The following is a 15,183-nucleotide window of genomic DNA, read 5'->3' as shown; positions in this document are numbered from 1 at the left end:
AGACCAGGCTGGCCCAAGAGATGCACGTGCCTCTGCTCCTTTTGTTATTCAACTTTCCTTAAAGGGAGGAACTGTAGCCAGGAATACCACACATCTTTAATCCTAGCACCCAGGAGGCAGTTTAGGTGAGCCATAGTCATAGCAAACAGCTGAAATTGGACTAAGTTCAAAGCATCAAATTTCAAAATACCAATGACCTACAGATGTCAGGGTTCAGGCAGAATGTAAAAGTGAATCACCCAGAGCACTGTATCCATGGTCCTCTTCCTGAAATCTAGGTACCAAACATTCACTGCTTTCCTAGAAACCAAGAATTCATTCCTGTGCTAGATAGAAACAAGTTATTCAAATTCCTGCTATGCAAGATGATCTGAGAGGAGTATTTCCTCACATTCTTAACACAGACCCCACCTCCAGAAAGTAAACTGGGGGCAGCAACAGAATTTAACTAAAATGATGTTTTTTAATGAGAACCAAAGATATGGTTACAATTACGGTCGTCTGACACACACACACACACTCACACACACACACACACAAAAAAAAATCCATGGGCAATTCTGAATTGAAAGTTTACAAAATAACAAGGGTAACACTGGGTACAGGAAGAAGAGCTGTTCCAGAACTTCAGAAGCCAAGCTAATATGGCCTCTCCCTGCGATCCTGTCTGTGCTCACCCCTGAAAGAAGAATTATCAGATATGAGTTACCAGATTATTCAATATTCTACTTGTCCCCTGTTACCCAATAAATGACTTTTCTTAAGTAAAACAACCTTAAGACTTGGTTCTTAATTCTACTCCCCCTTCCCAATAAGGTGACCAGCTATGTCTTTATCCTAGGAAATCACTCAGTAAAACCTTTTTTCCTCCCAACCTCTGACCAATTTATTTGTTTTGATTTAGACTTACCTGGAGTCCATCTTGCCAGGGCCAAAACCGCCTCTGTCCCCACCACCCCGGCCCCCTCGGAAGCCCCCACGGTCCCCGCCTCGGCCCCGGTAGCCGCCCCGATCATAGCCTCCTCTGCCACGGCGATCATCTCCGTAGTTACCCCCTAGAAAAGAAATGACAATATCATCCTCATTCTTCTACTTTCCCACCCACTACCCTTCTAAATCAAAAGCAGAGTTCTTTTGGGACTTCCATATAACCAGTTCTGCTCCCTTCTTACCCATATGAGAGCCTCCTGGTCCCCCTCCTGGGCCATCTGGCTTAGGGGCCTTACACTGGTTGCATTCATTTCTCCAAGAGAAGTTCATGTTCTCACATGTACTAAAAAAATGAAAGGCGAATTAATTTGGAGGAGTACAGTCCAAAACATTGAATTCACAAGACTCTGAAGGCTTGTTTCTCAGCAGAAGCTTAACAAAAGTATTAGTAAGCCTAGACCACTACAGCCTCCTTTTCTGTAGTTAAGTTTATCACAGCTCAGTTTGAAACACATTTCAATACTTCATATTTGAAATCTTAATCTCACTTCAGTATGTCTGAACATGAATCATAATCACCTTTCTGTTCAGCATATTCATATTATCCTACAATATCCGACCCACTTAGAATCTCAGTTCTAAGTCTCATTTTATACCCAGTACTTTAGAGTACATAAGTGTAGCAGTTTGAATGAGAATGGGCCCCCCTTAGGCTCATGTTTGAATACTTGGTCCCCAGTTGATGTAAAGGTGAAAATGGGCAGGGCATGGACAAGAATGAAATTTCAAAAGCCCAGTTAGTATTCTCTTATCTCATAGAAGTTTTTGTCTCATGCCATGCCTGCCTGTTAATATGGTCCCTACCATGATGTTTATCACAGCAACACGAATATAACTAAGATAAATAGAATTCTGTACTCTCCAAAATACTGTAGTTATTCAGATTCACTCTAATCTTCCCTAAAATAAACTATTAACTCAATCTTCCATCTACAGTATTTTAATTAAAAGAAAACATCTTCCTAACTCTTAACGTAGTATCAAGGACCAAACACATTATTTAAAAAAAAAAAGACAAATTCACTCACGGATTAGGACACTTCCAATCCCCAGCTCGTTGCTGTCCACCACCTCCCCCACCTCCACTGGGGAATCCTCCACGGCCACCGCCACCACTGCCACCTCCTCCATAGCCTCCACGGCCCATGGGTCCTAAAATACAAACAGAATTATGAATCTACTTCCTTCATGTGGTTAGCCTACTTTTTTCAAACTTCTTTTCTTCATCTTCCACACTGTGCTTCATGACCTCTTTAAACCAAAATAAATACATGGCTCACCTCCTCGCCCTCGGCCTCCACGACCATTTCCACCACCCCGATTGAAGTCAGCTCGGCGAGTAGCAAATGAAACCTTTATAGGATTTCCAGAGAATTCTTTACCTAAAGAAACAAAGGTAGGTGAATTAACCAAAATAAAATATATTTTAATTTGAAAGCCCTACGTTGGAATCTATTACACTTATTAAGATTTTGTTCTGGAGTTTGACACAAGATCTCACTATGTAGCTATGGCTGTCCTGGAACTATGTAGACGAGGCTGACCTCAAAAATTCTATGATTTACCTGCCTCTGCCTCCCAAGTATTGGGATTAAAAACATGCTTCACCTACCTAGCTCCATTACAAAGTAATTATTTCAAAGTCAGCTTATTAAAAAAAAAAAGTAGATATAAAAAGATTTTGAGAGAGCTGGAGAGATAGCTCACAGCCATCTGTAATGAAATCTGGTGCCCTCTTCTGGCCTGCAGACAGAACACTTTATACATAATAAATAAATCTTTGGGGGGAGGGGATTTGGAGAGTTAGAGATGGCTGATGGCCGAGTATTAAAAGCACTGGTTCAATTCCCAGCAAACACCTGGTGGGGCTCAGTCATCTATGAGATCTAGTGCCCTCTTCTGGCATACATGGAGGTAGAATGTTGTACACATAATAAATTTTTTAAAATATATTTGGGAGTGGAAATATAGAATGTAGTGGTTCAGATCCCCAGCACCATAAAAATAATCAGGAAGAAGTCAAGTGTTGGTGGTACACGCCTTTAATCCCACCACTCGGGAGGGATCTCTGTGAGTTCGAGGCCAGCCTAGTGTAGAGTTCGAGAACACAGAGAAACTGGGGGGGAGTGGGGGGACACGACACGACAAGAGGAAGATGGCTTGGTGGGTGAGAATGCTTGCCACCAAGCATTATGACCTAAATTCAATCCCATGAGCACACACGGTGGAAGGTGAGAATTAACTTCACATGGTTTTTTGCTCACTGACCTCTATGCCTATACCATAGCATGTACAGGCCCTATCTAGATATACAGAAAATCTTGATTAGTTCAAGACTACAGAGCTAAAACATTTTTAGAATTTAAGAGAAATGGGCTGGAGACATGGCTCAGTGGTTAAGATCACTGGCTACTGTCTGAGTTCAATCCCCAGCACCCAAAAGGCAGCTTTAACTCCTGGTTCCAAGGGATCTAAAACCCTCAGACATATATGCAAGCAAAACACCAATGTACAAAAAATAAAAATAAACACAGGGAAAATAATTTTAAAAAAACTAAGAGTGGATTGCCTTCTTAAAATGATTTATAAACTAATGGACATGAACAAAGGAGACTACACTGAAATTACAGATAAATAAGTGCCAAAGGCCTACAAGATGGCTCAGCAGGTAAAGCTAATTGCTGGCCAACCAACCGGGACCAACCCAAGTTCCATTCTCATGGCCCATGTTACAAGAACCAAACTGATCACTCCAAGTTGTTCTCTAAAGCTGCAAGTTTTTCCATACACAGTATTAAAGACTCAGTACCAATAAGACCCAAACTCCTCAAACAGACCCTGTCTCCGTAGCCCCACCCCTACCACCACCACCGTGGTTTCTTATACATACCATCAAACCAATCGATAGCTGCTTTAGCAGAAGGTGGGTCATCAAATGAGACTGTTGCCTCACCCTTCAGCTTGCCAGTTTCCCTGTCCGTATACAAATTAATCATAGGCTGTCCAGTTTTCTTATTTGTCTAAACAAAATAAAAGAAATCATCACTTTTTAGAAGATACAAGCTGGTTTGGCTTAGTGTTTATATATAACCTGCACACACCCTGTACATCCCTATAGGTTGAGTGTTTTATACATAGGTTCAGTGGTTACAGTACTTTCTTAGCAAAAACAATGGTATAGGGCTCAATCTTCATCATGGCAGCGAAAACTCCACATTACTTGCAATACCTAAATAATGTTAGTTATATTGTACTGTTAGAACATGGTTCTATAGTTGTTAAGTTGTACCATTTTAGTCTAGCCAAGTTCAAAATTAAACACAATCTAAAGTTGGTACAATCTACTAATATAGTGCCTATAGAAACTTCCATCATTACCAAGACTTAGTTCCAAACTTTGACTCTTTCCCAGTCTCACAGAAGCCCTGCCCTGGTTTACACTGTGCCCTTGAGTACCACCTTATCAGACCAATTTTTTTTGTGTGGTTTCTTTTAGAAAAGTGAAACCATGAACTGCTCTCTGCTCAATGTAAGTTGAAGTGGCAACACCCATTAGACTTTGGCTCTGCCAGATATTAGAGGCTCATACTTGCAATCCCAATATTCAACTGAATTTTATTTTTTGAGACATGGTCTTTACAAAATCCTGGCTGTCCTGGAAGATCACTTGTTTCTGTGGGGAATAAGGGTGTGCAACCTACATTCAACTGAAATTTAAAACAGTTTAAGTATACAAAACACAAAACAAAACCCAAGGATTATGCCAAGTTTAAAGCCAGCCTGGGCTGCACAGTGTACACCCTAATCTTAAAAAAAAAAGATTGCTTTCACTACTAACAATAAACAAGACCTTTATTTTTCTTTTCCTTCATCTCTCTTTAGAGTCTTGACTGTTCTGCAACTCACTCTGTAGACCAGGCTGGCACTGGAACTCAAGAGATCCATAGTGCTGGGATTTAAAGGCATGTGCTGTCGCTACCACCCAGCACCCAAGACTGTTGTTTTTATTAACATGTAAAATCTGAGAGCCTGTAAAGAAGCGCTTATTATTTCACAAGTACCTTAATAATTCCAATCTGCTTGAAGTAATCAGCCACAGATTCTATTGTAACATTCTCGCCCAGGCCTTGCACAAAGATGGTGTTGTTGTCTGAATTATCCTGTTCTGTTTGTTCAAAACGGGGCAAAAGGAAAATTGAAGAGCACAGGAAAGACAAAGGTAAGTATTAGGTATATCAACAGTGAAGATTTCAAGCAAATGCTCAGAATTCTGACCAACTAGTCATTCAATTATTATATAAACCAATGGTACTCAACGGTCATGCTCCTTTGGGGAATCAAGCAACCCCTTCACAGGAGTCTCCTATGGCCATAGGAAAATAGATATATACCATTTATAACACTAGCAAAATTACAGTTATGAAGTTGTAGTAAGAGTAACTATGGTTGGGAAACGGTTTTAAAGAATCACATAGTATTGGGAACGTTAAAAAACCACTGAAATAAGCAATCCAATCCATCCTTATTCTAATATTTGAATATTCATCTACCTCCTTTAAAAAAGTTACATCTCACAACTATCCTTGAAATATTTGACACCTGATACAATACAGAAACCAGTTTCCCAACTTTCACTTCAAGGTGCATAATGGAACATGCCTCTAATCCCAGCACTCAGAAGGCAGAGGCAGGTAATCTCTGAATTCTAGGACAGCCTGGTCTATTATACAAATTAAGAATATCAAAAGAGATACTGCTTCCCTTACACATCTTGCAATCTGGTCTTTTATTCACTGAATATTGTTTGCTCAACAATTTAGGTGTGTGTCCTTTTTTCTTGAGTTTAAGACAGTCCCCTGTGTAGCCCCTGGCTATCTTGGAACTAGCTCTGTAGAACAGACTAACCCAGATCTGAATTCAAGAGATCAGCCTGCTAGGAACAAAGGTGTGCATCATCACACCTGGGTTAATTATGCGTGCATTTTAAAACCACCACCACTAGTGAGGGCAGTGGTGGTCCACACCTTTAATCCCAACACTTGGGAGGCAGAGGCAAGTGGATCTCTGTGAATTTGAGGCCAGCCTGGTCTATAGAGCGAGTGCCAGTGCAGGTTCCAAAAGTACAGAGAAACCCTGTCTAGGGAGGGGGAGGAGTGGGGAGAGGAAGGAAGTGGGAGGAAGAGAGGAGGTGGAAATTTTTAGTAATTTTTAATAAAATTTTTAATTAAAAAAAGCAAACAAAACACCACTACTAATCTTAAATGAACACTGCGACTTACTAGAAATAATAATTACCAGACTCACCCTAGACCTCTGGATCCAGTATTCCTAGTATTTATAGACCACTGCTGCTGACCGGGTACAACTAAACCCCCTTCCCTTCTCTCTACTCTTTCAGCTGTGTGTTTCAAAGACTACCAAGGTGAACACTTCATGAAAACGTGAACTCACCAGAATCATGGCGTGATCCTTGATCCCGAGGGCCTTAGTTACATGAAAAAAAAGAAAACAAAAACAAGGAAAGGGTGCCATTAGCTAACAGGAAAGGACAGTTAAGGCAACAAATTCACATCTAATCCAAATTCTTGCTTCCAGCCTCTCTCCAAACCCTATCCTGGGGCCTGCCCAGTAGAGAAAATTCTAGGCAGGTCTCAGGGAGACACAACACAGGCCCTTTTCTTAAGAACTGTTATTTTGAGTCCCCAGAGATAATGCCACACTTCAAGAAAATGCTCTCTCCCCCAGCTAGAGCTGGGAAATGTCCTCAGCACAGATGGGGGGTAGGGGCAGTTCAAACTCAGTAACTCATTTATATTAACAAACCAACTCATACATTAACTTGGTCCTGGTTCTCCCACCAGAGACAGAAGCTCAACACCAGCAATGTGATGTGCATCCATCCAGTTTCTCCAAACTTTTAACACCAAAGACAACCCTTGTAGAAATTTTTAATTTCATCATGAAAACCATTCTTACCCATACTGTTTCCCCAAAGCAACATGAAATAAAAACATACATAGTAGCTATTTTAGTTTAAAAGCATGTCCCAGGGAATAGACCAGAAATCTTGTTTTCATAATACAGTCTCTATTTTTTCCCAGATACCATCTTTAACCAATGTTTATCTAAATTCATCATATATAAATATTGTACCTGTACACAATGACACCTAAGTCATGAACCCAAGCCTTTGGCTTTACGTGTTTAGATAAATCAAAAAACCATTTTGTTTAACAACCAGAAAAGTTCCAGCTTACTGGGAGACTTCTCAAATTTGACGTTTTTCCATGAATTCAAGTTTGTGCTGTTTTAAACCTGGTTATTTCCCATGAGCAAACACATACTCTCAAGATCTTTCTTGAAGCAGTCCATACCACACCTTCCTTTCCAGATCTAGTTTCTAGGTGCTTGACTGAGTACATATGTAGAATTGCATTGACATCACTTGGTATTTAATATAAACATATATACCAACTTTACCAGCCTCAGGGTAGGGCAATAATTCATGTCCCTCTCCCTGATTAAAACATTTGGGAGGTTGTGTACATAAACATACATACACACATACACACACACTCTCTTCTCTCTCCTTGGACACACTGATCAAAAGGATCCTAAAGTCAAGTTGGCACCACATGTTCCAGAACATTTTCCAGTTGCTCATGATGGTGTGGTCACTAAGTGCTAGAAGTGGCAACACTCATCAAGAGGCTTAAATACTTGAGTAAAACCAATTCAGTTGCAAGGCTGCTGAGAAGTTATCCCTGCCTGCCTCCAGGTTAGCACAGATCTGGCAGCAGGAGGCATTCTACCCCACCCCCTTCCTGGAGGTGGTTACAGACACTTTAGAAACCTTTGACACTTAACAAGCTAAGACATCTGCAAATGAACAATCAGACAAAGCATTGCTGGGAGTTGGGAATTTTGGAAACTCTGTTCACTTACCACCAAATTTATTGAAGCCACCACGGTCACTTCCGCTGGAGAAGACAAGTTAGAAGAAAGGACATGAAGCTTCCAACAGCTACAAAAGGGTTTTGTTTTGGTTTTTTTGTTTCAACGTTCCCCAAACATGGGTAGGTGTTTTGGGAAAAAGATTCAAGTGGCTACTAAAATATACCCCTTCCTGACCACCCTTTGTCTGATCTTTGAGCTTATCACACACGTGTGCAACTTCTCAGACACGGTTAAGGATTTTGCTTTAAAAAGTTGTATCTATATATCCCCTGGAAAAATAAAAAAGCTCATTTTTCCTTGGTTGTTTTGTTCTTCTGACGTAGATTTTTTTCCTCTTGTTCCAAGTGGTGGATAACCCAGCAGTTGGTTTAAAAGATCTACCCCAAATTACCCAGAAGACATTTCACACCAGGCCCCTGGGATAGCCCTGAACACATTTTGTGTGTGTGGTTTTTGCTTTGAAAGCAGCAAGCAGACTCAACCCAATTCCATAAAAAGTCATAACCAAAGGCAATTTCCCCTTAGAGCAAGACACTCACAGCTAAGCCCTGCCCTAACTACTGAGCTGTTTTTGATCACCCTTCACCCCCGGGGTCACCCCTTCTACGCTTTGAGAAGAGCGAAGTATTTTGCAATGTCACCTTTCATACCTGTGGCACATAAAATGCAGAGCAAGTTAACAGTCACATAACAGTTCTTTGCTTTTTAAAGTTTTGCATTAAACACACGCACACAACTAGAGTTTTCCATACTTTCGCGTTTTTTGAGATTACCCCCACCCACCTCTGAATACTTACCATGTACAAACTCAAAAAAACCTACTTTTTGCAAAAAAAGGAACATCACTGACAATTCTCCCCTTTTCAAAGATAACAGGGTCCTTCAAAGTCACCAAGAGATTTGACAAACTGTTTTAACATCAAATCTAAGGTTTTACTTGAACAAGAGATTCAGTTGGACAAGCGGATTTTAACTGACCCAAGAAAAGACGGACAGTGGAGTAAGAAAGCGGAACACCACTGTCAAGTGTATTTTTCTTGCCCCGAAAGTTTGTACACTTCAGTCAGAAGACCCCATAAATAAACCAAGTCACACACAAAATCATAGTCAAATTAGTGCAAATCAGGCTCATAATTCAAGTAACTACAGAATATAGTTGAGTAAATGCCAATTCCTAGAAGCTGAGGTCAAGTTTACCATTATTACCAATTCCCCTGGAGGACACATGGGAATACACAGAACAAGTTTCCCCAGATATTTCCCAGGAATGGGATTAATAAATTTCCCTTGCAGAGATGTCTTTACTCCCAAGTTTCTTGCCTGAGATAACAATGACTCCAATCCACATGTATCTATGTATATTCTTTTTGAAAATAAATGCACCAATATTCAAATCTCTACTCAAGAGCTGTAAAAGGGTTTGGGCTCCCACGTTCTCACAAAGACATAATAGGAATATACAAAGAAACACTACTGCCCACAAACTGAAGCCTTTACATACCCCAGAGAACAATACTAACCATGCACTAGGAACTGACTTCAAAGGAGATCCATGCAACACTCCCCCACTGAAGGTACTCCCTGACTCATGAAACACCTACCCCATGCCGCCTCTGCCTCCTCGGCCACCTCCACGGCCTCTGGGTTCATAGCCACCACTGCTTCTGTTGTAACCACCTCCACCGCCCCTGCCACGGCCCCCACGGTCCTGTTGGCCTCCCCCGTAGCCACCACCGCCGCCACCACTCTGGTCCTGATTGCCATAACCACCGCCACCGCCACCACTCATGGAGGACTGATCTTGGCCATAGTTGCCTATAAAAAATAATAAAAAACGGAGCGTGTGCTTAATAGTTACATATGCTTAGCATACACAAATTTGTTACAATTCCCAGCAAAAGTAAGAGAATATAAAGTATTGTGGAAATGGTCAATGGTCCCACTATAAAGGACAGTAAGAATTAGAAACTTGATAAACAAGAAGGTAAGGGCAAATTCAGAGAATAAAGAGACAAAACTGAAGACTCATTCTCACCTCCACCACCCCCTCCACCACCTCCACTGCTGCTGTTGTACTGGTTCTGTTGTCCATAACCTTGAGGTGGGTTATAGGAGCTTTGTTGTTGTCCATAGCTTTGTTGCTGTCCACCATAGCCAGACTGCTGGCCATAGCCTCCACTCTGGGGCTGCCCATAGCTGCTGCTCTGAGAACTGCCACCGTAACTAAGCCGAAAACAAAACATTTTTTGTAGAATTATGCTACAAAATGATCAAAAGCTTGCTTCACTTTTAGTCCATTCCCTTTCTTTACTCATCAGAAATTCAACAATTTACCAAGAGTTTCTGGCCTTACCCCACTCCCATACTACTTACCTTCCCGAGGTGCTGCTAGGAGCTGGCTGTTGGCCATAGCCAGGGTAGGAGGACTGCTGCCCATAAGAAGATTGGGAACTCTGGCTGCTGCCATAGCCTCCAGTGGAACCATATCCCTGGGGAGCTGACTGAGTGCCATAGCCTGCTATAAAGAAAAAATGAGTTACACGAGGCCAGGTGTAGTTGTGCTCATCTTTAACCCCAGCATTTGGAAGGCAGAGGCAGATACCTCCACCGATCAAGGCCAAACTGGTCTATATAACCAGTTCTAGGTAAACCAGGGCTACATAAGATCAGCTGAAGAAAAAAAAGGAACTGGGTTAAAGAATAGCTTGAAGAAAATACTGTATACTTCCCAGTACTCACCCATTACCTGGGTGGAAAGTCATCTTAGAGACTACTATTAAGTTTACTGACAAGGCCAGCTGCCTGGAGACTGGGGCAGGAAGGTCACAGTTTAAGGCCAATCTGGGTATCTTAATGAAACTATTTCCAATTACTTTTTAAAGAAAAATTAACTGGACTTGCTGTGAACGTCTTTATCAACCTAGGTTCAATCACCAGCCCCATCATCTAGGTAAGGAACAATTGATACTAGGTTGTCCTCTGACGTCCACACACACATGCATCACGTAACAATCATGCACATACTCACACAAAATAAAAATACAGTAATCACCATGCCTGCCCAGTTTTTTAAAAAAACCTCTGGACCAGGCTGTGGTGGCACACGCCTTTAATCCCAGCACTCACTCGGGAGGCAGAGGCAGGTGAATCCCTTTGAGTTCGAGGCCAGCCTAGCCTACAAGAGCTAGTTCCAGGACAGCTAGGACTGTTACACAGGGAAACCCGGTGGGGGGTGGGGGGGACAACTCTGTAGAGTGGAGCGGTAGTGGCACTTGCTTTTAATCCCAGCTCTTAGAATGCAATTGAGTCTGAGTATGATCTACAGAGTTAGTTCTAGGACAGACAAGACTACAGATAAACCCTATCCTTAAAAAACAAAAAAAATTGGGGGCTGGAGAGATGGCTCAGTGGTTAAGAGCATTGCCTGCTCTTCCAAAGGTCCTGAGTTCAATTCCCAGCAACCACATGGTGGCTCACACCCATCTGTAAAGAGGTCCGGCGCCCTCTTCTGGCCTTCAGGCATACACACAGACAGAATATTGTATACATAATAAAAATAAATAAATATAAAAAAAATTAATAAACCATCTCTGTAAATCTTGAAACACACCAAGCCCAGCATTTTACGCCTACAGTCCTAGAACTCAGAAAGCTGTCTCAAGCAAAGGAGGAGTAAACTAGGGACATAGCTCAGCTAACAGAGTACTTATTTAGCACGCACAAGCTCTGGGTTTGGTCTTTAGCACCATATAAACCAAGTATACACACCTTTGATCCCAGCACTCAAAGCAAGATCAGTAGGTTCAAGGCCATCCTCAAATACACAGCAAGTATCTGGCCAGCCTAGCCAACTTGACATTTTGTCTCAAAACAGAAATTTTATTATTACTTTTATTTATTTTTATTTTGTGTGCATTGGTGTTTTGCTTGCATGTATGTCTATATGAGAGCCCCTGGAACTGAGTTACAGAGTTCTGAGTTACCATGTGGGTGCTGGGAATTGAACCCAGGTCCTCTTGAAAAACAGCCAGTGCTCTTTAACCACTGAGCCATCTCTCCAGACCCTATTATTACTCTTAAATATTACTATTAAAGCTTTGACTTTAACTATCTTTTTTTGTTGCTGAATTTTTTTTTCTTTTAAACAGGATCTATGTAGCTCAGGCTGGCCTCCACCTCAGACTGGCCCATTTCTGCTTCCCAAATGCTGGGATTAAATGTATGGGCGCCTCCGTGTGGTACCCAACCTTTGCTGGGGCTATGCATAAGGGTGTTTTGCCTGCCTGGTGCCATCAGTGTCCAGATGATGGCATCAGATTCCTTGATATGGAGTTAGACAGTTGTGTGCCACTGTGTAGGTGCTGGAACACTGGCTCCACTTCTAGAGGATGTGTTCAATTAACTTTGCTGAGCCACCTCTCCACGCACCTGTCCCCACCCTTTTTGTAATTTGATTTTTTTTGATATAAGGCTTCTCTGTGTAAACCTGGCTGTCCTGGAACTCTGTAGGCCAAATTGGCCTCAAACTCAAGAGATTCTCACTTGTCTCCACCTCCTGTGTGCTGGGATTAAAGATATACACTACCACCGCCTGGCACTTTACTGTTTAATATAAGTTCAGTTTCATTCTATCTCTCCCAAATCCAGGTTTCCCTATGCCATTACTAACTGAATTTTCATGTATAGCTATAGAGTATTTTTTGCCCTTTTGGACGTAAGGGCAAATCCCCCCTCTCTGTCCATCACATCTATTAGCCCAATTCCAAAAGTTTTCAAGTAAACCATTTTCTTCTATCCTAAAAATGGTTCTCTTTAGGAAACATGCTTTCTACAAAATGAAAATATGGAGAAATTCATCCAATAAAGGAGCAATTATAAATCATTTTCTTAAAAGACTGACCACTAAATTTTAACAATCACAGATTGATAAGGGAAAATACGGGATTTTCAGTACTGCTCTGGTTTAAGAAGGTATTAACATTCAGTAACAGTGTGTGAAGATGTGTTCCACTATGAGACTCACTGTTTTGGGTCTGTCCATAAGAAGAGCCATAGCTGCTCTGGCCATATCCTGAAGTGTCAGCTGATTGGCCATAACCACTGTAACTCTGCTGGCCATAGGGTTGATTGCTCTGTTGGGAGTAGCCCTGCCCAGGCTGGGTAGGATAGGCCCCATAGCTAGGACAGAGGAAAAAAAAAAAACAGATCAGTAAAGTTATCTTAAAATAAAAAATGCATACAAAAACAGATAACTAAAATTATACTGATCACCCTTATTATCTATCACAAAAGCCAGCCCAGAAACACTCACCTTTGAGTTGCTTGTTGTGTATAGTCTGTAAAAGTGGGAAAGGAAAAAGAAATCATGTTAATTTCAGTTAAGACTGGAATACAATGAAATTCAACAAGTACTAGGCACTCGTAAGAAGGGCGGTGGTGGTGCAATCCCTTACTTAATCCCAGCAGTTAGGAGGCAGAGGCAGGTCGATCTCTGAGTTGGGGGCCAGCCTGGTCTACAGGGATAGTTCCAGGACAGCCAAAGCTACACAAAGCTTGTCTCGAAAACAAGAACAAAAGTAAAAGGCATTCCAGAGCAAATAAATCTACAACAATTATAAGTAAAGCGAGCTGGAAATAGGCAAGTTTTAATACAGGCAGCGAAAGAACGCAAATTCCTAGACACCAATAATTCTTCGATTTTTGTTTGGTTCTGAGTTAGTCAGGCCCTGGCCATGCTTAGCTGTATGTAACACAGCCCGAGGCATCATACCAAGGGGGGGGGAACCAAAAGTTTCTGTGGGTAACTACTATTATCTGAAACACTGTCAAGGGACTGGTCCTGTACTTTTCAAATTTTTCTCGTTTTTGTTTTTTGCCGACAGGGGTCTCTATGTACCTCCAACATCTCCGAACTCACTATGTAAGCCAAGCTTAAATTTTTTCTTCTTTAAAGTCTCAAAAATACAGCACAGACGATCTCTGAACTTTAAAAAATGTTCTCTCGGGCCTCTCCAAGGCCTGCAACACACCATACCAACTAAATACCTTTAAAAACACTTTTTCACCCCGTGACCAACCTTGGAGACCGTAAGGCCAAGTGGCGTTTTAGCACAAAGCCAAACAATCAAGGCGGCAAAGCTCTTTGGCCCCGAGTAGCCTCGAGACTCCCGGCGATCGCGTTCCCGCCTATCGAGCGCACGAGAAGCAGAGAGCTCTTTAAACGCGCTAAGCAGCGTGGCTCAGCTCCGTGCAGGAAACCCTGGGCCTGCCCCCGCACAAGGAAAAAAAAATGACAGCCGCGAGGGTGTGGCCTCGGAAAGCGACTCCTTCGGTTTCCTTCCTGCCTCGGGAAGGCTAAATCCCGAAGTGGGAAAAGCGTCCGGCCGGATCCGGGAGGCCGTTGGTCATTCCCCGCAACCTCGCGGACACGCGGGCCAGTTCCGGGCGTCCCTGCTCCCGCCGGGCGGCCACGGAGGCGGGAAAAGGGCAGCCCCACCCCTTCCCGAGGGACCCGGGGAGCAGGACGAGGCCACCACCGGACAGGCAATCTTCCGCCGAGGGTCTCGCGACAAAAAAAAAAAAAAAAAAAAAAAGAAAAAAAACAACCCCAACCAACTCGAGGCGGGCGGGGGGGGGGCGAAACGCGCCGAGAAAGGGGGAGGGGCCAGAGGAGCGCGTGCGCGCGCCGAGTGCCCGGATGCAGCACTGCGACAAAGCGAGGCCCCGCACGCCGGGAGGGGGTAGGGCGAGGCTACAACGAGCCAGGGCCTCCGCGCCCCTCACTCCCGGTCGCCAGGCCGCGTCCCTCACCACGGCCCCCTCCCCGAGTGACCGGGCCCGGGGAGAAAGCCCTCAGGCGCCGCGTCAAAGGCACCGGAGGAGCCAAACAAAATGGCGACACCGCCCTCCCCTTCCCTCTTCCCGCCGCTTCCCGCCACAGAGGTGCGGGAGCCCACCCTCGCCCGCCACCACGGGCCCCGCCGAGAAACCCCAAGTCTGGCCGGGAAGGGATGAGGCTTCCCCGGGACGCGCCATCGCCGTCTCGCGCCCCCACGTACCGTTTGAAGCCATGTCCGCGCACGCGCGCACAGGCCACTAAGCAGCCGAATTCCAGGCGACTGCGAAGAGGCGCCGCGAGGACTGAGCGGCCCCGCCTCCCGCGGCCGCCTTAAGTACGCCTCCCGCCTGCGCGCCCCGCGCACGTACCAAGTCGGGCCGCGCGAGGGGGGAGCACGT

The 15,183-nt window shown here is 43.5% G+C and overlaps 1 protein-coding gene across 2 annotated transcripts; it reads right to left on the bottom strand.

Moving 5' to 3' along the window:
• Positions 1-443: 443 nt before the first annotated feature.
• Positions 444-15,093, bottom strand: Fus (FUS RNA binding protein). Of its 2 annotated transcripts, none has more exons than XM_050165983.1 (15): positions 15,006-15,093; positions 13,259-13,283; positions 12,971-13,125; positions 10,321-10,465; positions 9,983-10,170; positions 9,549-9,762; positions 7,936-7,970; positions 6,442-6,474; positions 5,052-5,155; positions 3,881-4,010; positions 2,271-2,372; positions 2,019-2,142; positions 1,173-1,273; positions 911-1,055; positions 444-679 (listed from the first exon to the last, which is right to left on the bottom strand). In XM_050165983.1, exons 1-15 carry the CDS (start codon positions 15,016-15,018, stop codon positions 640-642), a joined length of 1,554 nt encoding a protein of 517 aa, XP_050021940.1. In that variant the 5' UTR covers positions 15,019-15,093; the 3' UTR covers positions 444-639. The 2 variants fall into 2 exon arrangements, with proteins under 2 accessions (XP_050021940.1, XP_050021942.1); XM_050165985.1 differs by having other exon boundaries at positions 10,321-10,462.
• Between the last annotated feature and the right edge of the window lie 90 nt (positions 15,094-15,183).

The sequence above is a fragment of the Alexandromys fortis genome, unplaced genomic scaffold (genome assembly GCF_014885135.2).
Source record: "Alexandromys fortis isolate MF-2015 unplaced genomic scaffold, M_Fortis_MF-2015_v1.1 scaffold_146, whole genome shotgun sequence".
Lineage (NCBI taxonomy): Eukaryota > Metazoa > Chordata > Mammalia > Rodentia > Cricetidae > Alexandromys > Alexandromys fortis.
Note: the sequence above shows the minus strand (reverse complement) of the source record. Positions and strands in the feature narration are given on the sequence as shown.

Excerpts from the sequence above, each read along its gene's own strand:
- Fus (XM_050165983.1), bottom strand. Across the intron at positions 4,011-5,051 it reads AGCAGATTGGAATTATTAAG|ACAAATAAGAAAACTGGACA; the intron begins GTACTTGTGAAA and ends TATTTTGTTTAG. Across the intron at positions 2,373-3,880 it reads AGCTATCGATTGGTTTGATG|GTAAAGAATTCTCTGGAAAT; the intron begins GTATGTATAAGA and ends TTGTTTCTTTAG.